Raw genomic sequence first — 24,058 nt, forward strand, 5'->3', positions numbered from 1 at the left:
CTCTCCACCCCCCCCCCCGAGGGGAGCGCGGACCGACCCCCCCCAAACTGCCTCTCCACCCCCCCCGAGGGGAGCGCGGACCGACCCCCCCCATCTGCCTCTCCACCCCCCCCCGAGGGGAGCGCGGACCGACCCCCCCCAAACTGCCTCTCCACCCCCCCCTGAGGGGAGCGCGGACCGACCCCCCAACTGCCTCTCCACCCCCCCCCGAGGGGAGCGCGGACCGACCCCCCCCAAACCTGCCTCTCCACCCCCCCCCGAGGGGAGCGCGGGCCGACCCCCCCCAAACTGCCTCTCCACCCCCCCCGAGGGGAGCGCGGACCGACCCCCCAACTGCCTCTCCAGCCCCCCCCGAGTGGAGCGCGGACCGACCCCCCCCAAACTGCCTCTCCACCCCCCCCGAGGGGAGCGCGGACCGACCCCCCCCCAAACTGCCTCTCCACCCCCCCCCGAGGGGAGCGCGGCCCGACCCCCCCCCAAACTGCCTCTCCACCCCCCCCGAGAGGAGCGCGGCCCGACCCCCCCCAAACTGCCTCTCCACCCCCCCCCGAGGGGAGCGCGGACCGACCCCCCCCAAACTGCCTCTCCACCCCCCCCCGAGGGGAGCGCGGGCCGACCCCCCCCAAACTGCCTCTCCACCCCCCCCCGAGGGGAGCGCGGGCCGCCCCCCCCCCAAACGGCCTCTCCACCCCCCCCCGAGGGGAGCGCGGACCGACCCCCCCCAAACTGCCTCTCCACCCCCCCCCGAGGGGAGCGCGGACCGACCCCCCCCCATCTGCCTCTCCACCCCCCCCCGAGGGGAGCGCGGACCGACCCCCCCCAAACTGCCTCTCCACCCCCCCCGAGGGGAGCGCGGACCGACCCCCCAACTGCCTCTCCACCCCCCCCCGAGGGGAGCGCGGACCGACCCCCCCCAAACTGCCTCTCCACCCCCCCCCGAGGGGAGCGCGGGCCGACCCCCCCCAAACTGCCTCTCCACCCCCCCCGAGGGGAGCGCGGACCGACCCCCCAACTGCCTCTCCAGCCCCCCCCGAGTGGAGCGCGGACCGACCCCCCCCAAACTGCCTCTCCACCCCCCCCGAGGGGAGCGCGGACCGACCCCCCCCAAACTGCCTCTCCACCCCCCCCCGAGGGGTGCGCGGGCCGCCCCCCCCCCAAACTGCCTCTCCACCCCCCCCCCGAGGGGAGCGCGGACCGACCCCCCCCAAACTGCCTCTCCACCCCCCCCCGAGGGGAGCGCGGACCGACCCCCCCCATCTGCCTCTCAACTCCCGCCTGAGGGGAGCGCGGACCGACCCCCCCCAAACTGCCTCTCCACCCCCCCCCCGAGGGGAGCGCGGACCGACCCCCCCCCAAACTGCCTCTCCACCCCCCCCCAAGGGGAGCGCGGACCGACCCCCCCCAAACTGCCTCTCCACCCCCCCCGAGGGGAGCGCAGACCGACCCCCCGACTGCCTCTCCAGCCCCCCCCGAGGGGAGCGCAGACCGACCCCCCAACTGCTTCTCCAGTCCCCCCCGAGGGGAGCGCGGACCAACCCCCCAACTGCCTCTCCAGCCCCCCCCGAGGGGAGCACGGACCGACCCCCCAACTGCTTCTCCAGTCCCCCCCCGAGGGGAGCGCGGACCGACCCCCCGACTGCCTCTCCAGCCCCCCCCGAGGGGAGCGCGGACCAACCCCCCGACTGCCTCTCCAGCCCCCCCCCGAGGGGAGCGCGGACCGACCCCCCCAAACTGCCTCTCCAGCCCCCCCCCGAGGGGAGCGCGGACCGACCCCCCGACTGCCTCTCCAGCCCCCCCCGAGGGGAGCGCGGACCGACCCCCCCCCATCTGCCTCTCCAGCCCCCCCCGAGGGGAGCACGGACCGACCCCTCAACTGCCTCTCCACCCCCCCCGAGGGGAGCGCGGACCGACCCCCCCCAAACTGCCTCTTCACCCCCCCCTGAGGGGAGCGCGGACCAACCCCCCAACTGCCTCTCCAGTCCCCCCCGAGGGGAGCGCGGACCGACCCCCCAACTGCCTCTCCAGTCCCCCCCGAGGGGAGCGCGGACCGACCCCCCAACTGCTTCTCCAGTCCCCCCCCAAGGGGAGCGCGGACCGACCCCCCAACTGCCTTTCCAGCCCCCCCCCGAGGGGAGCACGGACCGACCCCCCAACTGCTTCTCCAGTCCCCCCCCGAGGGGAGCGCGGACCGACCCCCCAACTGCCTCTCCAGCCCCCCCCGAGGGGAGCGCGGACCGACCCCCCGACTGCTCTCCAGCCCCCCCCGAGGGGAGCGCGGACCGACCCCCCGACTGCCTCTCCAGCCCCCCCCGAGGGGAGCGCGGACCGACCCCCCGACTGCCTCTCCAGCCCCGCCCGAGGGGAGCGCGGACCGACCCCCCCAAACTGCCTCTCCAGCCCCCCCCCGAGGGGAGCGCGGACCGACCCCCCGACTGCCTCTCCAGCCCCCCCCGAGGGGAGCGCGGACCAACCCCCCCATCTGCCTCTCCAGCCCCCCCCGAGGGGAGCACGGACCGACCCCCCAACTGCCTCTCCACCCCCCCCCGAGGGGAGCGCGGACCGACCCCCCCAAACTGCCTCTCCAGTCCCCCCCGAGGGGAGCGCGGACCAACCCCCCAACTGCCTCTCCAGTCCCCCCCGAGGGGAGCGCGGACCGACCCCCCAACTGCCTCTCCAGTCCCCCCCGAGGGGAGCGCGGACCGACCCCCCAACTGCCTCTCCAGCCCCCCCCCGAGGGGAGCGCGGACCGACCCCCCGACTGCCTCTCCAGCCCCCCCCGAGGGGAGCGCGGACCGACCCCCCGACTGCCTCTCCAGCCCCCCCCGAGGGGAGCGCGGACCGACCCCCCGACTGCCTCTCCAGCCCCCCCCGAGGGGAGCGCGGACCGACCCCCCGACTGCCTCTCCAGTCCCCCCCGAGGGGAGCGTGGACCGACCCCCCCCATCTGCCTCTCGACTCCCGCCTGAGGGGAGCGTGGGCTCACCCCTGGCAGTTGTGGGGTCAGGGTCCCGGGTAGGTGCTCGATGGGCCCTGTTGCCATGAGCTTGTGGGTCTGGCAGTGATGCAGGGCCAGGCTGTCTGCCCAGTGCCTGCCCCAAACGGCCATAACTCCAGGTGAGGCTGGGTCAGGAGGGGATCCCCCTCCTGCGCTGGGTCTGAGAGCTGCCAGAGTCAGGGGCAGCTCTCAGACCCAGCCCACCCCACCCCTCTCTCCTGGATTAGCGAGACCCCCGAATCCAGGACCCCTTCACCTGCTGCCGGTCGTGCCTCTACCACCCCACCCCAGACACACACCCCCCCCGGCCTGGCCACCCTCTGTCCCCACTGCCCCCCAGGGCAGGAGAATGGAGGCAGACTGGCTGCCCCATCACTGCTCCAGCCCAGGGGTACAGACAACACAGGTGTATGTCTCCCCTTCCAGAGGGCTGAGGGCAAGGTTCAGGGAAGGCCAAGCTGGCTGCACCGCTCTGGCCCCTGGTTGCTTGACTGGGTCTAACGTACCCTTGGGGCCATCTCGAGTGGTTTCTGCCCTGTGTGCCAGCCCTGCAGCGCAGTCTCAGGCCTCGGGGAGCCCGCACTAGCCATGCCCGCCAGGCTGGGACAGGCCAGTCCGTGCTGGGGGAAGATAAGGGGCTTAGTGCCATGTTTTATTTATTTCTGTTCTTGGTCTGAACCAAGCCACCTGCTCCATCCCACAGAGCCTCTGCTCTGCTGTCACAATGCCTGTTTTCCTTAAAGCCCCAGCTCCTTGAGTCACGTGGATCTCTGATGATTTCAGCCTTCATTCTTAAAGAACAAGTAAGTTTCTACCCTTCCTGGCTGTGAAGAAAGCTTCAAAGTGTGACCCCCGTGCACCCTAAGGGCTCAACAAGCAAAAGGCAAATCAAAAGAATGCCAAATCTATTATTTTTTATGGAATCTCCTGCTTGTAAAGCCAATCTCGTGAGTTTTGGTGAGCCTGACTCATGATTTTTGACCGTTTGGGGTTGGCAATACTGCCATTAGTTAGAGCTCTCACCCAGGATCAATTTCCCCCTCCATCGGAGGAGGAGAAAGGCTTTGAACAGGGCCGTCCCAAGCATGCCCTAACCACTGAGCTATGGCCTGATGTGGGGCTCCGACAGTCTCTCCTGTGATGCTTTTCCGCTGTGGATAAATAATGACCCAGCGACTAGAGCGGGGGGCTGGACCCTGGGTCTAACTCAGCCCAGGGGTGTGCCCTGAGCACTGGACTACATACAGAGTCACTCTCTCTCCGACCCAGTGACAATTAAGCATTTATCCATAGTGGAACAGTCACTGGGCTAGAGCGAGAGAATGAATTAATGACTAGTCCAATCAGCCCCCCTTACCAAGTGCTCCAGCTCGGTCTGTATAACTGACGTGTGCCCATCATGACTGACCACTCTGCCAATGTTTGTGGCATCACCTGCAAATGTTACCAGCAAAGGTTTTCTCTTTTCTTCTAGAAGCTTGAGAAAGGTATTGAATAGCATTGGGACAAACCAGATCCCAGGAGAAACACCCCCAAGGACGATGATTCTCGTTTGCTATTACATTCCTGATCTCTCAGGTAGCCAACTTTTAATCCATTTAATACGGGTAACATGGATTTTGTATAGTGCTAGCTTTTTTAACAAAATGTCATGTGGGATTCAGACAAAAGCCATGCAGAGGTCATAGCTACATTATGTCATCAGTTATCTTTGTCAACCAAACTTGTAATCTCATCAAAAAGTGATGTAAAATGTGTGTGACAAGACCTGTGTTCCATAAAACCACGTTGATTGCCCTTAGTCACGCTGCCATCCTTTCAGTCTTTGCTGACTGCATCCCAGAGCAGCCTTGCCAGGACTTTGCCCAGCATCGTAGTCAGGCTAATTGGTCTAGAGTCACTCAGCTCATCCAGTTTGGCGTCATTTAAATTTTTTAAATATTTGCACAACAATAGCATTTTTCCCAGTCCTCTGGAACTTCCTGGGTAGTCCATAGTTGTCAAAAATCAACGTCAGTGGTTCAGAGAGCTCCTCAACCCATTTTTTTCATATGCTTGGGTGTGAGTTATCCGGTCCCACCAATTAAAAAATTAACTTTAGCTGTTGCTGTTTAACAACCTGCAGGATTCCTGTTGGAATAGAAGGAAGTTGTCCTTATCACTATGAGGTATGAATATGTCATCACGCTTCATTCCCTTCCAACCCTGATATTCTATGATTCCAAATACAGAACAGAAATATTGATTCAATACTTCTGCCTTTTCTGCATCAGGATTGTCTATTTTAGCATCCTGACCTAGTACTGGACTTATACCATTGTTAGGATTTAATTTGTTCCTGGTATACTTAATGAATTCCTTCTTTTTGTCCTTAACTGCACTGGCCATAGATTTTTTTCACTGCTATGCTGAGCTTCCCTTATCAATTATCTGCATTTTCTTAACAATTGGTTTGTATTCATTGCTATCAAATTCCCCATTTTTCCATTTGTTATATTTTTATTTTTAATTGCTAATTTGACTTTCCCTCTTAACCAGGATGTTACTCTTTTTTAACTGAAGAAGCCTTCATACATGATTGCAGAATTCTGGGGAGCATTTAGCATCTAATAAAGCATTCCTAAGAAGCTCCCAATTATCACTCAGCCCTCTTCACACCCCATATGCCCATTGTCTTGAAGCCTGCAGTGTCATAGAATCATAGAATATCAGGGTTGGAAGGGACCTCAGGAGGTCATCTAGTCCCACCCCCTGCTCAGAGCAGGACCAATCCCCAACTAAATCATCCCAGCCAGGGCTTTGTCAAGTGAGAGACGGAGCCCTTCCCCCCAAACTCCAGCCAAACCCAGCCCCAGTCCCAGAGGCAAACAGTGGGCAGGGAGAATGTGCCAGGAGCTTTGAAATCACTGCCCTGGGCCCAGTCTGCAGGTGCTGGGGGGTGGGGAGGGTCCCTGGGAACAGCCAAGGGCTCCAGTGGCAGGTGCCGGGTTCTGAGGGAGGGGAGGAGAGAAGGGGGCCAAGTGCCGGATGGGGCGGGGGGGGTTGCCTCTTTGTAATATCTCTCTCCAGTAAAATGCCCCCATAGAGCATTGTGCCCCCATCACAACACCAGCCCCCCTGAGGCTCAGAGGGAAATGAACCTGCTCAGAGCAGCCTGTAGCTCACAGGGGGAAAAGATTTACCCAACTGGATCTAAGTTTCTAAAGTCATAATAAAAGTTGGCTCTAGTCGGAATAAAACCAAAATCCTGCACACCCTTCCCAGGGCTGGTCAGGCAGGGTGTCGGAGTTTGTTTTTATTCTGTTTCTGTACCAGGTCTCCCCATCCCCACACCTCTGCACCCCTCACCCCAGGCCTAGAGGTGGCAGCTCCAGCATGGCTGTGTCTCACCTCCCTTCCCTGAGACTGCTGGGTGCAGAGAAGAGGGTGGAGCAGAACCCCACATAAATAGTTACTTACATTTCCCTTTTAGTGGTATTGTTCTGATAAGAAAACAACAAAACCACCAGAGGGAATGCCCGAGGAAGTGAGCAGGGGATGGGCGATGAGAGGCATTCGGGTGGAGAGTGCTCATCTAACCAATATGCCCAGTCGCTGGCAGTCAGCAATGGAGCATGCTGCTGCAGCGTGGCTGGAGCTGTTAGCGGCTTCCTGTAGCTCGACCCACTCGGAAGGCTTGTATTAACATAACTGGTGGGTTCCCTTCGCCTTCACACTCCCGTCTCCTCTGCAGTTTATCCTGACACTTCGCGGATAATGGGAGGAAATAGGAAGCTTCCTCTTTGTCTGCCACAGGAGAGGGGCTGGGTTCAGGACTCTGTGGGAGAGGCTCACATAAGTCTGGCCTCCCAGCCAGCAGGAGAGAGGGCTAAGGTCTGGCTCTCCATGCACGCTGTGTCCATTAGCAGAGCCCAGGGCCGGGAGCTAGGGGATGGGTGAGAGGAAGGAACCCTCACTAGGGGTATGTCTACACTACGAAATTAGGTCGAATTTATAGAAGTCGGTTTTTTAGAAATCGATTTTATATATTCGAGTGTGTGTGTCCCCCAGAAAATGCTCTAAGTGCATTAACTCAGCGGAGTGCTTGCACAGTACCGAGGCTAGAGTCGACTTCCGGAGCGTTGCACTGTGGGTAGCTATCCCACAGTTCCCGCAGTTTCCGCTGCCCATTGGAATTCTGGGTTGAGATCCCAATGCCTGATGGGGCTAAAACATTGTCGCGGGTGGTTCTGGGTACATATCGTCAGGCCCCCGTTCCCTCCCTCCCTCCCTCCGTGAAAGTAAGGGCAGACAATCGTTTCGTGCCTTTTTTCCTGAGTTACCTGTGCAGACGCCATACCACGGCAAGCATGGAGCCCGCTCAGCTCACTGTCACCGTATGTCTCCTGGGTGCTGGCAGACGTGGTACTGCATTGCTACAGAGCAGCAGCAACCCATTGCCTTGTGGCAGCAGACAGTGCAATAGGACTGGTAGCCGTCATCGTCGTGTCCGAGGTGCTCCTGGTCGCCTGTGTGAGGTCGATCAGGAGCGCCTGGGCAGACATGGGCGCAGGGACTAAATTTGGAGTGACTTGACCAGGTCATTCTCTTTAGTCCTGCAGTCAGTCCTATTGAACCATTTTATGATGAGCAGGCAGGCGATACGGATTGCTAGCAGTCCTCTTGCATCATCTTCTGCTGGGCAGGCAAGAGATGAGGATGGCTAGCAGTCCTATTGTACCATCTTCTGCCGAGCAGCCATGAGATGTGGATGGCATGCAGTCCTCCTGCACCGTCTGCTGCCAGCCAAAGATGTAAAAGATAGATGGAGTGGATCAAAACAAGAAATAGACCAGATTTGTTTTGTACTCATTTGCAAACCCCCCCACCATCATCTAGGGGACTCATTCCTCTAGGTCACACTGCAGTCACTCACAGAGAAGGTGCAGCGAGGTAAATCTAGCCATGTATCAATCAGAGGCCAGGCTAACCTCCTTGTTCCAATAAGAACAATAACTTAGGTGCACCATTTCTTATTGGAACCCTCCGTGAAGTCCTGCCTGAAATACTCCTTGATGTAAAGCCACCCCCTTTGTTGATTTTAGCTCCCTGTAAGCCAACCCTGTAAGCCATGTCGTCAGTCGCCCCTCCCTGCGTCAGAGCAATGGCAAACAATCGTGCATCTGAGTTGAGAGTGCTGTCCAGAACAGTCACAATGGAGCACTCTGGGATAGCTCCCGGAGGCCAATACCGTCGAATTGTGTCTACAGTACCCCAAATTCGACCCGGCAAGGCCGATTTAAGCGCTAATCCACTTGTCAGGGGTGGAGTAAGGAAATCGATTTTAAGAGCCCTTTAAGTCGAAATAAAGGGCTTCATTGTGTGGACAGGTGCAGGTTTACATCGATTTAAAGCTGCTAAATTCGACCTAAAGTCCTAGTGTAGACCAGGGCTAGGTGTGTAGGCCACTCATTCGCAGGTGGGCGCTTGACTTGTTTCCTGGTTAGTTGTGTAGTTTGGCTAGTGAGTACTGACCTATGCAAGGTCACCTACCCCCTAACAGCATCTGCTGGGGCCCCCAACATGGGGCACAGGGGTCTCTCTTGCCCTACCCAAAGGAGGTGTCGGGACAGAAACAGCAACAGAGAGTGATGTGGGGGAGGGATAGCTCAGTGGTTTGAGCATTGGCCTGCTAAACCCAGGGTTGTGAGTTCAATCCTTGAGGGGGCCATTTGGGATCTAGGGCAAAAATTGGGGATTGGTCCTGCTTTGAGCAGGGGGTTGGATTAGATGACCTCCTGAGGTCCCTTCCAACCCTGATCTTTTATGATTTTATGATGCAGTGGAAGAGTGGAGGGACAAAGAAGAGGAGACAGGGAAGGACAGCGGGGCTGGTCCAGAACCCGTCCCCCTCCCCCACCAATACACCCACTGAGCTGAGAGAGCTTTACCGCGCCCTTGCCCACGGCTGATCTTTAGGGACTCTGCAGCCCCAGAGTGGCCAGGGCACAGGCAAAGGCCCAGCTCCAAACTTTGGGCAGGCCTGGTCACTGGGCTGCAGTGCCTTACTCCTGTGTCCACGGCAATGGGTACTTCAGCCTGGCGCCAGCCCCAGCCTGGCAGCCACTGGCACCAGGCAATGCCCCACCCCAGAATTGCCCCTCGATTTTGCTCAGCTTTGTGGTGGGTGGGTGGCTCCCCATGCTGTGGAGTTTTCTTGAGGGAGACTCTGAGCTTTGCTCCCAATTCCTGGCTACCCATCCACTCAGTCCTGCATCTGTCTGGTTCCCAGCCGTGCCCCCAGGGCTGCCTTTGCTCACCTCTTGCCCTCAGCTCTGCGCCCCTGCTGAGGTGTTTGCAATGACTGCTGCCCCTGCAGGCTTCAGGGAGTGACCAGGCGGAGCAAGCCACAGGGTCTGTGTCCCTGGCTTCCCCCTCAAGGGTCTCCCTGGGGGGCTTGGCCAGCTCTGTGGGCAGAAAGCAGCTCTCCCCTCACAGCCCAGGCTGGGCAAGGTCCCCTCCCCTGTGAGAAATGCAGCCAGATAGTTTCCCTCCCCTATCTCCAGGACTTGGATGGCGGATTGTACCACCCGCCCCGCCACTCTCCTAACTATGGAGCTCAGCCGCCTCCCCCCTCAGCTCGTGGATGGAGGGCATCGGCTGTGCCCACCCCACACAAGGGCTGAAGGGGTAAATTAGACCAATTAACCTGTAGACCACACCTGGAGGAGAGCCAGGGGATGCTAAGGCCTAACTTACTGATGAAGCCCAGCTGAGGGAGGAGCTGGGCTGGGTTTATAAAGCCAGGAAGCTGGCAGCAGAAGGGGGCTGCAGTCACTCCCAGGGAGAAGCACTTACAGTGACTCCCTCTGAGGAAGTTAGAGCTGGTTCACCCAGAGAAGAGGGGGACCAGAAGCTGTAGGAAAGAACAGCAAGGGCTGCGGGACAGCAGACCGGTTACGAGGTGCAGAGCCCCGGGAGTAGTGAGTGGCCCTGGTTTCCCTACCGGTTGCTGGGGAAGTGGCACCATCAGGACAGTGTCGGAGAGGACTGCCTGGGACTGGCTGTGTGGAAGGACTTTGGGTAACCCCCAGAAGGGGAACTACGTAGTGACCTGGCCAGAGGGCCGAGTCCGGAAGAGGTGGCTGCAGTTCCTGGAGCGAGGAGCTGCAGGGTGAAGATACCGCCCGTGGAGGGTGCAGCGCCTGGCAGAGCTAATCCCCAGGATGGGCAGGAGAAGGCACCACCAGCAGTGAGTGCACCCTGGCAACACAGAGACGCTCCCCTGCTGCCCACCAGGCCTGGCACCAAGCCCCCCTGATCCAGGAGCTAGGGGTAACAAACCAAATCCACGAGCGTGACGAGCCATTTCTGCTGCGTGCCCCAGACAGCGATCAGGGCCCCACTGGACAGTCCCTGCCCAACTGAGCTCATGAGCCATCTCCACGCCTGCTCCTGCTCCCCAGCCCCACTGTCTCTGCGTTGCCTGTTAAGACAGCTGGCACCCGGGACAGGGATGTCAGTACCACAGGTTCAGGGAGCCGGGGGGTCAACCTGCTGCCCACAGCAGGCCTATCTCTGCCCTGCCTAGGAGATCCTGGGTCAGGGATGGGGAAGAGGGAGCAGCCTGCACAGCTCAGGGAGGCTCTGCTCCACCCTCCCTCTGCACCCAGTCATTTCAAGCTGGGGAGGGAGGGAGGAACAGGCCCCTGTTGAGCTGCCCCCTCCTAGGCGGAGGGGAGGGCCTCCTGGGCTGCAGGAGGAGCAGAGGTGGAGAATTGCTGGGGGCTGCAGAGCCAGAGCCGACATCTGGAGTCGAGGGGGCAGGAGAGGCACAGAATCAGCTGATGCAGGGACAGAGTGGTGCAGAATGAATGGAAGTAGAGCCGGGGACACAGGCAGGTGGGGACAAAATTAACTCCTTGGCAATTGTGCTTTGCAGGGAGAAGCCAGCAGCCCTCCTGCCATGGCTGTAATTGGTGTGATTTCACCCAAACGGGACATTAACTCTTTTTTTGCTCCAACGCTACTGGCAGGTACGGCGGGAACTTCTGAGCAGGTCCCTCTCGGTCCCAGCTTCCCCACTCTGTGACCATCTCGCCATGGACCCAAGCAGATCTCGCCAATTGTTCTCAGCGCCAAGCCTCTGCTTCCCACCCTGGAGGGCTCCTCAGAGACTCCCCAAGACGGGTGTGAAGAAGGAAACGCCCGGCTCACAGCACTAGCCAGGCAAAGGGCTTGAGTTTCGTCTTTAATTACAGAGGGACATTAACATTCAAATGCCCCTTCGCTTGGGAGTCCCCTGCTGTGCCCCCTCCCAGGTGGAGAACAGAGACACCCCACCCCCACCCCTTCTCGCTCACCCAAGTTCTCGCTGGACCGGTGCTGGGTGCCCTGGGCAGCGACTGGGGAACTGAGCAGGCTGAGAAGCCCGCTTCCAACCCATCTCCAGCACTGTTTATGGCACCATTTGGCTCAGGGGAATGGTATTATCCCCCTTTCTAGTTTAGGAATGATTCACAGATGAGTCCTAACCCCATCTCCTGCCTGGTCAGCTCTCCAGGCAGTGTTAAGGGCTTGTCTCGCAGCTGCTGTTTGATGGACAGGCTGAGGGCAGCTGCACCCAGTGGTGTCCCTGCCCATGCCCATAAGGGCTGGGCTGTCTGAACCGCACCCTGGGCTCTCATGGCACGTCTGGGTCAGAAGCAGGTCTCGCTGCAGGACACTCAGGCAGATTCTCTCCTGTGGCTTTGTGTGGCTTCCCAGTTCTCTCTCTCCTGTCCCGTCCGTACACCGGAGTGCGGGATTGAGGGCGACTGGCAGAGCTGTGTGGGTGGGGAGCCCCGAGCGGGCATGGCAGGGCCAGGCTGAAGGGAGGATCTAGAGAAGGACTGCAATGGCTGGCTGTCGGGAATGAGGGGCACCAGCAGAGCTGGTGGGGGAGGGAGCCCTGTGCTGGATTAGCAGGGGGCTGCAGGTCGGGTCTGAAGGGTGACCTGGAAGGACTGGAATACGGGGGAGGGGGGGGAAGTTGCAGAGCAGTGTATGTGGGGGAGCCCGGGGCTGGGATAGCACAGCAGGGAGGGGGGTTACAGGCTGGCACTGAGGGCACAGCATCTGCCCGCACTTTGTCCAGCTCACAACAGAGCAACTGGTCCCTCGGCGTGGTGAGCCCTGCGAGTCACTAGTCCCCCACCGCTAGAGGCAGGCTGCCTGCTGGCTCAGGGGGTCGTGCACAGCCCAGGCGCTGCCCCTGTCCCTCTGCAGGGGGGCAGCGTGGGTACGCTCATGCCTCAGGAGATGCGTCTTCCTGCTGAAGCTCTTGCCACACTGGGTGCAGATGTAAGGCCGGTGGCCCGTGTGCACGGCCTGGTGCCGGACCAGATTGGTCTTGGAGCTGAAACGCTTGCCACACTGGGTGCAGCCGTGGGGGCGGGTGCCGGTGTGCACGGCCTGGTGCCTCACCAGGTGGGACTTGCGGCTGAAGCCGCGGCCGCACTGCTCGCAGATGTAGGGCCGCTTGCCGGAGTGGGCCTTGGTGTGGGCGATGAGGTTGGGCCGGGAGCTGAAGCTGCGGTCGCACTGGGGGCAGGCGAAGGGGCGCTCCCCGGTGTGGACGCGGCGGTGCCGCACCAGGTGCTGGTTGTGGGTGAAGCTGCGGCTGCAGTCGGGGCAGGCGAAGGGGCGCTCCCCGGTGTGCGTGCGCTGGTGCGTAGTCAGGTTGGGCTTGTGGCTGAAGCTCTTCTCGCAGTAGGCGCAGGCATAGGGCTTGAGGCCCATGTGGCTGCGCAGGTGGGCAGTCAGGTGGCGCTTGTCGCTGAAGCCGCGCCCGCACTCGGCGCAGGAGAAGGGCCGCCCCTCCCGGTGCAGCCGCTGGTGTGACGTCAGGTTCTTCTTCCAGCTGAAGCTTTTGCCGCACTCGGAGCAGGTGAAGGGTTTCTGCTCCGGCGAGGTCCCCGGGGATGGCGTTGCTACCCCTGGCAGCCTGCAGGGGGCACTTGTCTCCAGCTCGGCCAGTTCCCCCGGCACCGGCACCGGATCCGGCTCCGGCTCCGGCTCCAGCTCCGTGTGCACGTGCTGGTGCCGCACCAGATGCTGCTTGTGGGTGAAGCTGCGGGCGCACTGAGCGCACTGGTAGGGGCGCTCCCCGGTGTGGATGCGCTGGTGCCGGATCAGGTGCGTCTTCTTGCGGAAGCTCCGGCCGCACTCGGCACAGGGGAAGGGCCGCTCCCCGGTGTGCGTCTTCTGGTGCGATCCCAGGTGGATCTTCTGGCTGAAGCAGCGGCCGCACTGGGCACACTGGTAGGGGCGCTCACCCGTGTGGATGCGCTGGTGCCGTGTCAGGTGGGCCTTCTTGCTGAAGCCCTTGCCGCACTGGGCGCAGGGGAAGGGCCGCTCCCCTGAGTGGGTGCGCTGGTGGGCCACCAGGTTGGGCTTCTGGCTGAAGCTGCGGCCGCACTCCCCGCAGGCATAGGGGCTCTCCCCAGTGTGCACCCGCTGGTGGAGCCGCAGCGTCAGCTTGTCCTTGAACCGCCGCTCGCACTCGGTGCAACCGTACGGCTTCTCGGTCAGCAGCTGCCACTGCTGCAGGGCCAAGCCCGGGAGGTCGCCGTAGCTGCCGTAGTCCTCCAGGCTCGGCCTCTCCAGCTTGCACGCGCCCAGGTAGCCGTGGCCCCCGTCAGGGTGCAGCAAGCCGCTGCCCTGTAGCTGCCCCGACAGCAGCGCCTCCGCGCTGAGACTCGCGGGCCACTCCTCGTAGTCCTCCTCCACCTTCACTGTCCGGATGAGCCAGTCATCTGCCCGGGGTGGAGGGGAGAGAGAGATGGGGAATCAGACAGCCTGGCACGTCGGGTAACCCACTGAAGCCACAGACCCCCTGCCATCGGCCAGCCAGGTTCCTGGCTTCTTCAGGGACAGAACCACGCCCAGCAATTCCAGTACCTTCCCCTGCTGAGCTACCGGTGCAGCTCCCGCGGCCCAGCGAGTCCTGGGAACCGGGGCCAGGGATGTGACCGGGGCCCACAACACGCACGCCTGAGTGGTCCCCTCGCTGGCCAAGGGCTGACTGGGCTGGGGAGACTAAGCGCCCCTCACCACAGGGCTGGGGCACATTGGCAGCGGATGGTGCCAGGGAGTTTGCTTGGCTGCTCAGGCTGCCCCTGCTTGGCAGATACAGCGGGAGAGGGGGGGTCTCACCTGAGCAGCTGCTCTCAGGGCCTTTTTGTCCTTCCAGACCCCTCTGCTCCCCACCACCACGCTGCTGCTGCTGCTCTCGATCACCTTGCGGGACGATCTCGGGCTTGGGAACTACGGATCCTGTCAGAGGGGGAGAGAGAATGAAGCCCAGAATCCTGCACGCTTCAGGAAGTGTCACAAGCAGCCCCGGAGTGGCTGGCTGCACCTCCCTCCATCTCCTAGGGTTTTATAAAGTCGCCCATCACCCGTGGCATCAGGGCACCGGAAGGGCAGCAAATCCTGGCTCTGGCAGACCAAGAGGAGAGGGGAGTTCCACTGCCCCGCCCTGCGAATGCCATCAGAGGCTCCCTCCTGCGTTCAGCACAGGGCTACCAGTCGCTGGCAGCAGCACTCGGAGAGAGGCAGCCCCATAAGCAACCGCGACCCGAACCAGGAAGGGTTTTGTGGGGCCACAGCAATTGCTCAAAGGGCCTGCAGCCAGGGACAGGCAGCCAGCACCAGTGCCACGAGCTCACGGCTCTATGCGGGGGCTGCTACAGTCTCCAGCTCAGCCCCCGGGAGACACCTGCCAGGCGCGAGAAGGGCTCCTGCTTCCCACAGGAAGGAACGCAAACCTCGGGCCGAGCACCAGCGATGACAAGTCGTCTTGGCAACAGCTGCGGCTGGGGTTCAGCAGGACCTCCAGGCTGGCTGAGCAACAACCGTGCCCGGATCCTCCTGCCGCTGACACGGCACAAGCAGTGGTCAGCCCACGTCCTCACTCTGCTTCCAGGACCTGGAGCATCTCGCCTGGGAAAGAGCCCTCCCCTTGCCCCTAACTGACCTGGGCTGGCGCTGCCAGGGACCTCCCTCTCCTCTGCCTCCCCAGGAGCCTTGGCACAAGGCTCTTCAGCTTGCTCGATACGTGGGACAATCTCGGGTTTGGCGACGGGGGACCCTGCATGAGACACAACAGAGGCTGCTGGCCACGTGCAGGGCAGGCCTGTCCACCGCCGGCTCTCAGGCACAGCAAACCCAGTCGCCCCAAAGCTGATGGAGGGTACGTTTAGGAGAGGAGTCCGGATAGGGCCGTAGTCCCTGCGGAGACAACACTCCTGCACAGTGCCACTGGACTGGGGTCGCAATGGCTTCTGGAAGCAACAACTCCTGCATGAGCCACGCACCAGAGGGCCTGCCTGTTTGCAGCCAGGAGAGAGCCCCTGACACTGTAGGTGCTCCATTCACCAGCCCCCCAGGGAATTTAGGGGAAGGTGCCCCTCGCTGGCTCTTCCCAGAGCACTCCCTGTGCAATGCGGGGCACACCCGGCAGGTGGGGGCTGTTTTTACCCAGAGCAATCATGGCATCATAGTTCTCCCTCATTCTGGTCTTGTGCTGCTCCCCGTGCTGCTCTGCCACTGCTCCAGAAGGGAAGGGAGGTCTGGTCCGCACACCTCGCTGGGACCTGCAACAACAAGAGATACCTGCCCATCAGAACACGCGGCTGAGTGAGCAGCATGCCTAGTGGGCACACCCCAGCGGATCCCAGGGGCTTTGGAAACGTCCCCGTGGGCTAATCCACTTCAGCTCTGGGGCAGCATCACAGTCAGGGCTTGGTGCGCTCTGGGAGAAGCTGGGCCTACATTCTGCAGCCTCTGGTGGAAAATCTGCAGCAGCTTCAAGAACATTCAGAAACAGAGATTTCTGTGGACGCGGGGATGAAGCTAAGCAGCGTAGCTCCACGCTCTGTGTTTGGATGTTAAATCCGCTTTGCCTCATGCTGTCCTCACATCCTCCATTTTCAACGTGCTATCGAATCCTGGAACGAAACTACAGAACAGCTTTGCAGACATCTTCCAGGGGCAAGCTGAAGGTCTCGGCCGCTGGGGGAGGGGCAACTGGCAGCTGGAAAGGGGTGGAAGATTGATTGACAGTGTGGGGTCAACACATTGGCTGGATGCTTCTGCCCAAATAGTTAGCACTGTTGGGTTATTACTTACTATCTGTAGGGTTCAGAGTTAACATCCCATTGAGATGAATGGGGCAATCCACACCCCTCCAAGCTAATGTCCCTTAGCTCAGGCAGACATCCCTGCGCGGCTTACACTGGGCTCCAGCTTTCAGCATCTCATTTGTTGCTATGAGGGCAAGAATCATTTTTAAAGTAGGGCTGAGCAGTTGGAGCCCAGATCTGCTCACAGGGCGGATGGTACGATTGGGACCCTTGTCGTGCCTCAGATGTTCATCTTCAGGCTTGGCTCCTGGCTGCTAGTGACGCCTTTATCATTAGGATGTGGGATCTGCTTGCAGCCCTGCCCCCATCTTCTGGTAAATGAAAACTCTCGCTGGCAGTAAACAAGGGACCGTCCCCCAGTATCGTTTGCGGAGGCATCACGGGGAGAGCAGACAAAATCCGCCTGCTGGGGCACAGTGATTCAGCTGGCGCTCTGCTCCCTGTGTGCCCCATGCCCCTTCGTGTACGTCTACACTGCAATAAACCCGGGGCGCCGAGGCTCAGGCCCGGGGCAGAGAGCTCAGGCTGCAAGGCCATAACGCCGCAGTGCAGCTGTTCTGGTTCAGGCTGGAGCCCAGGCTCTGGGACCCTCTCACATTGCAGGATCTCAGAGCCCAGGCTCCAGCCTGAGCCTGGATGTCTATACTGTTATTTCACAGCCCGAGCCCAGGCCAGCCATGCTGCAGGCCTTTCATCGCGGTGCACACGTACCTTTAGTGACTCCTTTCTACTCCTGAGCTGGGTCGGCTCCGCAGGGCCGAGGGGGGGTCTGCGTCCTATTCTGGCTCCTGCTCTGGGCTCTCCATTGGCAGTGATGGTAGGCGAGGGGGAACGACCCAGTGGGGCTGTCAGAGCCAAGGCGGGGTTTGCGGGGCTGGCAGCTCGGGCTCTCAGCGCACACGGTCTGGGGCTGGCCTTGTCTCCTTGGCGTGTTAACACGTGGCTGCGGAGGACAGCTTGGTGGGCTGCGTAGAGGTGGATGTGTCCTGTCGGGTCCGACTCCTCCCAGCTGCGTTTGGACACGCTAAGGCTCTATGGTGAAGACAAGGCTAGTGAGATGGCGGGCCACGGTGTTCTCGCGGAGGCCTCAGTCATGGGCACAGCACCTTAGCTAGCAGGTGCCAGCTTCCCCAATAGCCACAGCTTTACCTCTCCCCATGACCCCCGTTAACCCCTTCCTAGCCCTGTTAGCTGGCTGTGGTGTCCCCTGAGCTCACAGGGCTTCACGCCCCACTCCAGACAAGGCACGAGTGGCTCTTCACTCAGTGCCTGAGACCAGCAACATTGCCTGGGCTCCTGGTGGTGTCTCCCTCCAGCAAGGAATCCCACCCCAGGGCTCAACCCTACTGAGATTGTCCCAGCAACTGGGGTGTCTGCCGCAGGGGCCATCCCTCTTCCCCCTGCCCATGCAGTCTCTCCCCTGCCCTCCCCCAGCTGCCCAGCCCTTCCATCTCTCTGGGCTGGCTTTATCACCTCCCCTTCCCCTGCCACATGGCCTGGCCTCCCCCCCTGCACAGACCCTCTCCCCTCGCTCCTCTGCAGAGACCCTCTTCACCCCCTCCCCTGTTGCAAGGCCTCCCCTCCCCCACAGACTCCCATCCACCCAGACCCTCTCCCCCCCTCCCTTCCCTCCTCTGCACAGACCCTCTTCCTCCCTTGCTGCAAGGCCTCGCCTCTGCACAGACCCTCTTCCTCCCCTCTTCCCTGCTGCACGGCCTCCCCTCCCCCCACTCTGCACAACCCTTCTTCCCCCTCCCCTTCCTGTACAGCTTCCCTTCCCCTCCCCTCAATTCTTGCTTCATCTCGCCTTCCTCTTCCTGCATCGTCTCTCCCCCTCCCCCAGCTCTGCCTAGAGTCTCCCCTCCCCCCGTGATCCTGCTGTCTCCCTAGAACTTCTCCCCCCCTTTTGCCCCTCCCCTCCTCTCTAATCTCCCGCCCCTGCCTAGGTGGTTCCCCCCCCCCCGCCCCATTGTTAAGCCCTTCCCCCACCGCCCGCGGGCAGAGCACAGGGAGCAGCGGGGGACTCAGGAGTCCCCCCCCACAGTGCTGCTGCATCAAAGAGGGGCAGGAAGTGCCCCCCCCCAGCACATCCCAGCGGCGCTGAGCTCTCCGCGCCCATCCCCGCGGCGTCGGGCGCCCCCCGCTCCAGCTGCCCCGGGCGCAATTCGGCCCCACGCGTGTCCTACCTGCGCGGCAGCCCCCCCGGCCACGCGTGGCCCGGTTCCCCGGCGCAGCCCCCGCTCCGCCGCAACGGGACCGCGCCCGGGGGGCAGCCTGGTCCCGGGACGGGCTGGGGGCGGCGGGGCCCCGGCTCCCTCCTGCCGGAGGCGCGCCAGCCACGAGCCGGGCTCGGAGGCGCTGGGCAGCCCGGCGGGGGAGCGGCCGGGCACCCTGGGAGCTGTAGTGTTCCTGCGGGTACCCGCGGGGCCGGCGGCAGGGAGGGGACTACATCTCCCAGCAGCCAGCGGGCGGGGACCGAGCAGCCAGCTGGCCGGGGCGCCGGAGAGAGGGGCCCGAGCCCGAGCCCGGCGCTGCCACACCTGGGGTCAGCCTCGGCCGCCCCGGGGCCGCCCTGCTGCCTTTCTCCCCGCCTGGGGGCAGCCAGGCCCTCTGCCTCGCTAGCCCATGTGCCGGGGGGGTTGGAGCGGGGGTCCCAGGAGGTTCGGGGCACAAGGGGGCAGAGGTCATGGCTTCTGCTGGGCCGGCTTCGGGGGTGGGACAGACCCGCTTTCCAGCCACGCCGAGCGCTTCTTCGGCCGTGGGAAAGGGCTCTGAGCGGAACCGAAACGCAGGGTTGTTTGGCGTAAGTCTTGCCAGGGCCCATGCAAGGTGGAGTTAACCCTCTGCCGCCATAGGGCAAACAGTGGTCACTTCCCCCACGTTCTGCGAGACCCGTGTACGGCGCTTAGCCCGCTGGGGGCCTAGCCGGGAGCCCCGCAGTGGAGACGCTCCCCACCCCGGGGAAGGACGACAAGCACAGGACTGGGGGCTCTGGTGCAACGGGGAAAATGCGCCAATTCAATCATTGGCCTAACTAGCCAGAGCAGCACTGCCCACCGACGCCAGGGCAGAGTCACCCCTGGGTCTGGGGATTGACCCTGTGTCCATTTGTCATCTCTGTCCCTGAGCCGGTGGCAGGCTGCTCTGTAGCGCCAGGCTGGCTGCCAGGATCAGGTCCCCTTTTGCGACAGGACTCCTGGCTGTCTGAGGTATTTTCTCTGTGGTCTCCCTCCTAGCTCGGACACTGCAGCATAGCGCCTCTGTCGTGCTGGCTCTCCTCCCTGCGTCCGGGCCGTGCTTTGCGCCTCCCGATTTCCAGCTCTAGTCTGGTCAGTGACTCGGCGCTTGGCAAGAGGCTGCCTTAGTTCCTACTTCAGGGTGGTGAGGGGCGGCCGTGGCCCCGCCTTGCAGAGCGGCTGGGAGGATGTTGGTAAATGGCTGTAAGGCAGGCCCGGCTCTGGCAAGGCTGCCCTGGCGTCCTGTCCCCTCCAGGACCTAGCTACACTGCTCTGCCCTTCTGGGGGAGCCTCTTGGGGAATCGGGGTGTCTCCCCCTCCTGGGCTCTCATGCACTAGCCCAGTGCTGCTGTGGTTTGGTGGCAAACGCACCAGGGGAATGTTTTTGGTTAAACTCCCTTTTCCACGGCACTTCAGACCATTCCTGGAACGGTTCTATTTGCCACGGGCTTTGGGGAAGGCTTCTTTTTCACACCCTAAACAGCGAGCTAAATTTTCCTCGACAGGGTCCCTTCCATGTTAGCCCAGAGCTGGGCAGGGGCACAGCCTGGTGTTGGCAATGCCCACCGCAGAAGCTCAGCAGTGGAGGGAGTGATTCCGGCATGGCTGGATGGAGGACAGAGATCATGCCTAATCCTTAACGGTAGCTTACCGGCCCCTGGACATGCCATTGGCCGCAGCTGTTCTCTGGCTGTAGCCAGCTCAGCCTGTGCTGTGACTCGGAGGCAGCCAGCTCCAGGGCAGGTTAGTACCTGGGGGAGCTCCCCAGGCAGCACCGAGGGGCCCTCAGAATTGGTGCTGGGGACTCAGGATGGGGGAAGCAACGTGCTGGGTGGTGCTGCCTTTTGGATGAGACCCAGACGGCACCATGATCGTGTTCAAAATCAGGAGATGGTTAAAAAAAAAAAAAAGATGAAAGCATGTTGTTTGGTCTGTCTTGTGTGTTTTGAACTCCTGCTGCCTCCGTGTGCGTGTGTGTATGACAGAGAGAGAGAAGGAGAACTGGTGTTGCCACTAGCTAGTGAGAAACATGGCAGGCCTGGAGGGAGTGGAGCTGCCCTGCGCTGCTGGGCTCTTTCTGCTCCCTACTTCCCCCACTCCCCATGAGAGCAGTGTCAGCTGTTCCCTCTCCCCGTCCCCTACCCCAAAACTCCTCCTGGCTGGCGAAGGGGGGAAGAGTGTGCTGTGTGTCTTTGCAGCAGTCCTGATTGGCTGCTCTTCCCAGGAGGCGGGGAAGTGGGGAAGGCAGCCAATCACAGAGAGGTTCCCTACCCCAGGCCGTCAGAAAGGCATGAATGGGGGAGTTTCTGGCCCCACTGGGGCATTGGATCCAGCAGGGGCTGACTTTGCGTCACCTGCCGTCAATGCACAAGAGTTACCCACACAGAATGCGCGCCCCCAAGATTCAGAGCCCCTGTGCGCTGCTCGGGGCGGACTCTGCGTATCCTCTGCTCTCCCTGGAGGGGCGGGGCGGATTCCATCCCTTCCTGTCCCGTTCCCCCCACCCCCAACTAGACAGGACAGGCAGCATTCCCACTCCCACTGTGTGCCCCCTGCACTGGCTCCTATCCCCCGCCTACACCCAGCATTCACTTATCCCCCATACTCCCCTCCTTTCCCCTCACATCCGCCCTTTCTGCCACGCCACGTTCCCCTGCAATCGCACGCTGTCTTCTCCCATCCCCCTTTCCTGCTTCCCACCTCCCCCGGGCACCCCAGACATCCCTGTCCTGCCAACTTCCGCACTGTGGGGGTGAGTCTCCAAATCCTTGGGTGTGTCTCTTAATGCCCAGCCCCTGGACTCAGGTGAGTTTCGTGAGAATCTCAGCTTTCATGGGGGGGAAAGGGAATGTTCTGGCCCTCCTGGCTGTGGAGAAAAGCTGGGGAGCATGACCCGAGTTCCCCCTGCAGACTCTCACAACAGAGGGCCCAGCAGGGACCTCCACATCCATCATTTCTGAAGAATCTCATGATTTCGGGGGCCTGACTCATGGTTTTAGAACACTGGGGTTGGTGAGACCATGAACCCATCATCCTCCCTGCTACCCCCACAGTCTCGTTCCCAACACTTCCCTCTTCCCCGGCCAGCCCCTCCTATGGCCACATCTTCCCTGACAGCGATGTGGCATCTGCTTGGGAACAACAGGATGCGGTGCCCAGCGGTGCTGAGGGCTGTCTCATTGTAATGCATGAAGCTCAAATGGACGTGGTGTGACGAAGTGGGACTGTGCTTAATGTTTCCTTTGAATAGTGTGGGGGTGCCTCAGTTTCCCCTATGCAGTTCTTAAGTATCTAGGTGGTGGGGTAAGGGTGTATGATAATTGCAGAGCCCTAGAAGGCAGGCATGTGCAGGGGTCTGAACACAGAGAATGGCCGACACCCTGTTTCCTGGCAACTGATGGCCTGGGCCCTTCCCCCCTGCAAGGTGAGAGCTAAAGGGTTGGAGAACAAAGGAATCAGGTGACCTTTCAGGCTTGACAAAGCCCTGGCTGGGATGATTTAACTGGGAATTGATCCTGCTTGGAGCAGGGGGTTGGACTAGATGACCTTCTGGGGTCCCTTCCAACCCTGATATTCTATGATTCTACCTCCTGGCCTGGGAAAGGGACAAAGCCCAGAGGAGGAGGGGCTGGAGGGAGTTTCAGTTTGGTGCTGGCTGGAGACATGGAGTGAAGTACAGACGTGGTTGTCTGGCTCACTGCCCCCCAAAATGGACCCAGCTGAGGGGTCCGGTTCTCTGCCCTACAAGCTCTGTGTTAGACCATGTTCCTGTCGTCTAATAAACCTTCTGTTTTCCCGGCTGGCTGAGAGTCACGTCTGACTGCGAAGTTGGGGTGCAGGACCCTCTGGCTTCCCCAGGACCCCGCCTGAGCGGACTCGCTGTGGGAAGCGCATGGAGGGGCAGAAGATACTGAATGCTCTGAGGTCAGACCCAGGAAGGTGGAAGCCGTGTGAGCTGTGTGTCTTGCAGACAGGCTGCTCACAGGAAGGCGACTACCCCAGAGTCCTGACTGGCTTCATGGGGAGCAGTTCCAGAGCATCGCCCAGGGACTCCGTGACAACTGGTGGTAGCGGTGGGATCTACTGCACCCCATGGACGGCACTTCCTGCAGTAAGTGACTGGGGAGCAGTAAAACAAAGGGGGATTGACGGGGACTAGGCGTGCTGAAGATTCAGAGAGAGACGGTTTCAGGGGGCGGTTAACCCCTAGGATTGTGTGACCACAGAAAAGGACTTTTGCAGTAACAGGGTCCCCCGGGGGACTGCAGTGAGCGGTCCCAGGGGCGGAGGAGTCTGCCGCTCGACCCTGGCAAAGAGGTGGTGACCTCGAGAAGGGCTGGCACACTAGGGGTTCTCCCTGGAAACCGTGGGGAGCTGAGAGCACACAGGCCTGTGAGTCCACAACAACTTGGGAAGAGTGGAGTGATGGCCTGTCACCCTCTCCTTAAGAAGGACATTGTAACCCTGTGCAGAATGAGAGGGTTGAGTGTTGGAAAGTTCACCAAAGCACAGTTAATCGTAAAGCTGGAGGAGGATGACCGCTCTAAGGAACAGATTCTTGACCCCAAATGGGGCTATAGCAGGATCTGGGAGCAGCTGGAGTGGGAGCCAGGCATCCCCAAGACTCCTGTCCCTGACCAGACGGGGGTCTTGACGATCGGGTTCCCCATCCAGGGATCGGAGACAGACGGGATTGGAGCTGAGTGCGAGAGAGCAAGAGGACTGTGAGAGACAGCGAGAGTCCAAGAAAGAGCTGCAGAAGCAGCAGCAGCATGAACTGGCGGTGGGGGAGCGGAGAGGCCTAGGGGACCCCCCAGGGTGAGTGGGGATAGAGCCTGGGGTGCCAGTTCCGCAGGGAACCTCGAGACTAAATTGCTGCCCCTGGTTAAGGAGGGGGGGGATGTGGATGCCCACCTCACTGAATCATAGAATCATAGAACCATAGAATATCAGGGTTGGAAGGGACCTCAGGAGGTCATCTAGTCCAACCCCCTGCTCAAAGCAGGACCAATCCCCAATTAAATCATCCCAGCCAGGGCTTTGTCAAGCCTGACCTTAAAAACTTCTAAGGAAGGAGATTCTACCACCTCCTTAGGTAACGCATTCCAGTGTTTCACCACCCTCCGAGTGAAAAAGTTTTTCCTAATATCCAACCTAAACCTCCCCCACTGCAACTTGAGACCATTACTCCTTGTCCTGTCCTCTTCTACCACTGAGAATAGTCTAGAACCATCCTCTCTGGAACCACCTCTCAGGTAGTTGAAAGCAGCTATCAAATCCCCCCTCATTCTTCTTTTCTGCAGACTAAACAATCCCAGTTCCCTCAGCCTCTCCTCATAAGTCATGTGTTCCAGACCCCTAATCATTTTTGTTGCCCTCCACTGGACTCTTTCCAATTTATGCACATCCTTCTTGTAGTGTGGGGCCCAAAACTGGACACAGTACTCCAGATGAGGCCTCACCAGTGTCGAATAGAGGGGGACGATCACGTCCCTCGATCTGCTGGCAATGCCCCTACTTATACATCCCAAAATGCCATTGGCCTTTTTGGCAACAAGGGCACACTGTTGACTCATATCCAGCTTCTCGTCCAGTGTCACCCCTCGGTCCTTTTCCGCAGAACTGCTGCCTAGCCATTCGGTCCCTAGTCTGTAGCTGTG

At 60.8% G+C, this 24,058-nt stretch overlaps 2 protein-coding genes across 5 annotated transcripts in view; both read right to left on the reverse strand.

Annotated features, from left to right (window-relative positions):
* GIMAP8 (GTPase, IMAP family member 8) overlaps positions 1-24,058 on the reverse strand; it is a 641,187-nt gene that overhangs the window by 324,733 nt on the left and 292,396 nt on the right. The gene's annotated exons all lie outside the window — the stretch shown is intronic.
* ZNF467 (zinc finger protein 467) lies at positions 11,213-18,540 on the reverse strand. Of its 4 annotated transcripts, none has more exons than XM_037891453.2 (6): positions 18,348-18,540; positions 16,873-17,193; positions 15,497-15,612; positions 14,994-15,107; positions 14,171-14,290; positions 11,213-13,770 (listed from the first exon to the last, which is right to left on the reverse strand). In XM_037891453.2, the coding sequence occupies exons 3-6, from the start codon at positions 15,528-15,530 to the stop codon at positions 12,173-12,175; spliced, it is 1,866 nt and encodes a 621-aa protein (XP_037747381.1). In that variant the 5' UTR covers positions 15,531-15,612; positions 16,873-17,193; positions 18,348-18,540; the 3' UTR covers positions 11,213-12,172. The 4 variants fall into 4 exon arrangements, with proteins under 4 accessions (XP_037747381.1, XP_043397777.1, XP_037747382.1 ...); XM_043541842.1 differs by lacking the exon at positions 18,348-18,540 and adding an exon at positions 17,806-17,949; XM_037891454.2 differs by lacking the exon at positions 14,994-15,107.

The sequence above is a fragment of the Chelonia mydas genome, chromosome 2 (genome assembly GCF_015237465.2).
Source record: "Chelonia mydas isolate rCheMyd1 chromosome 2, rCheMyd1.pri.v2, whole genome shotgun sequence".
Taxonomy (NCBI): Eukaryota; Metazoa; Chordata; order Testudines; family Cheloniidae; genus Chelonia; species Chelonia mydas.

What these genes read in the sequence shown, in the direction of transcription:
- ZNF467 (XM_037891453.2), bottom strand. Translation starts at nt 15,530, where the DNA reads ATGAGGGAGAACTATGATGCCATGATTGCTCTGG. An exon ending in CCCTGGCAGCGCCAGCCCAG is followed by an intron (nt 14,291 to 14,993) that starts GTCAGTTAGGGG and finishes CCCCTCTGACAG; the next exon opens with GATCCGTAGTTCCCAAGCCC. An exon ending in CCCTGAGAGCAGCTGCTCAG is followed by an intron (nt 13,771 to 14,170) that starts GTGAGACCCCCC and finishes CACCCCGGGCAG; the next exon opens with ATGACTGGCTCATCCGGACA.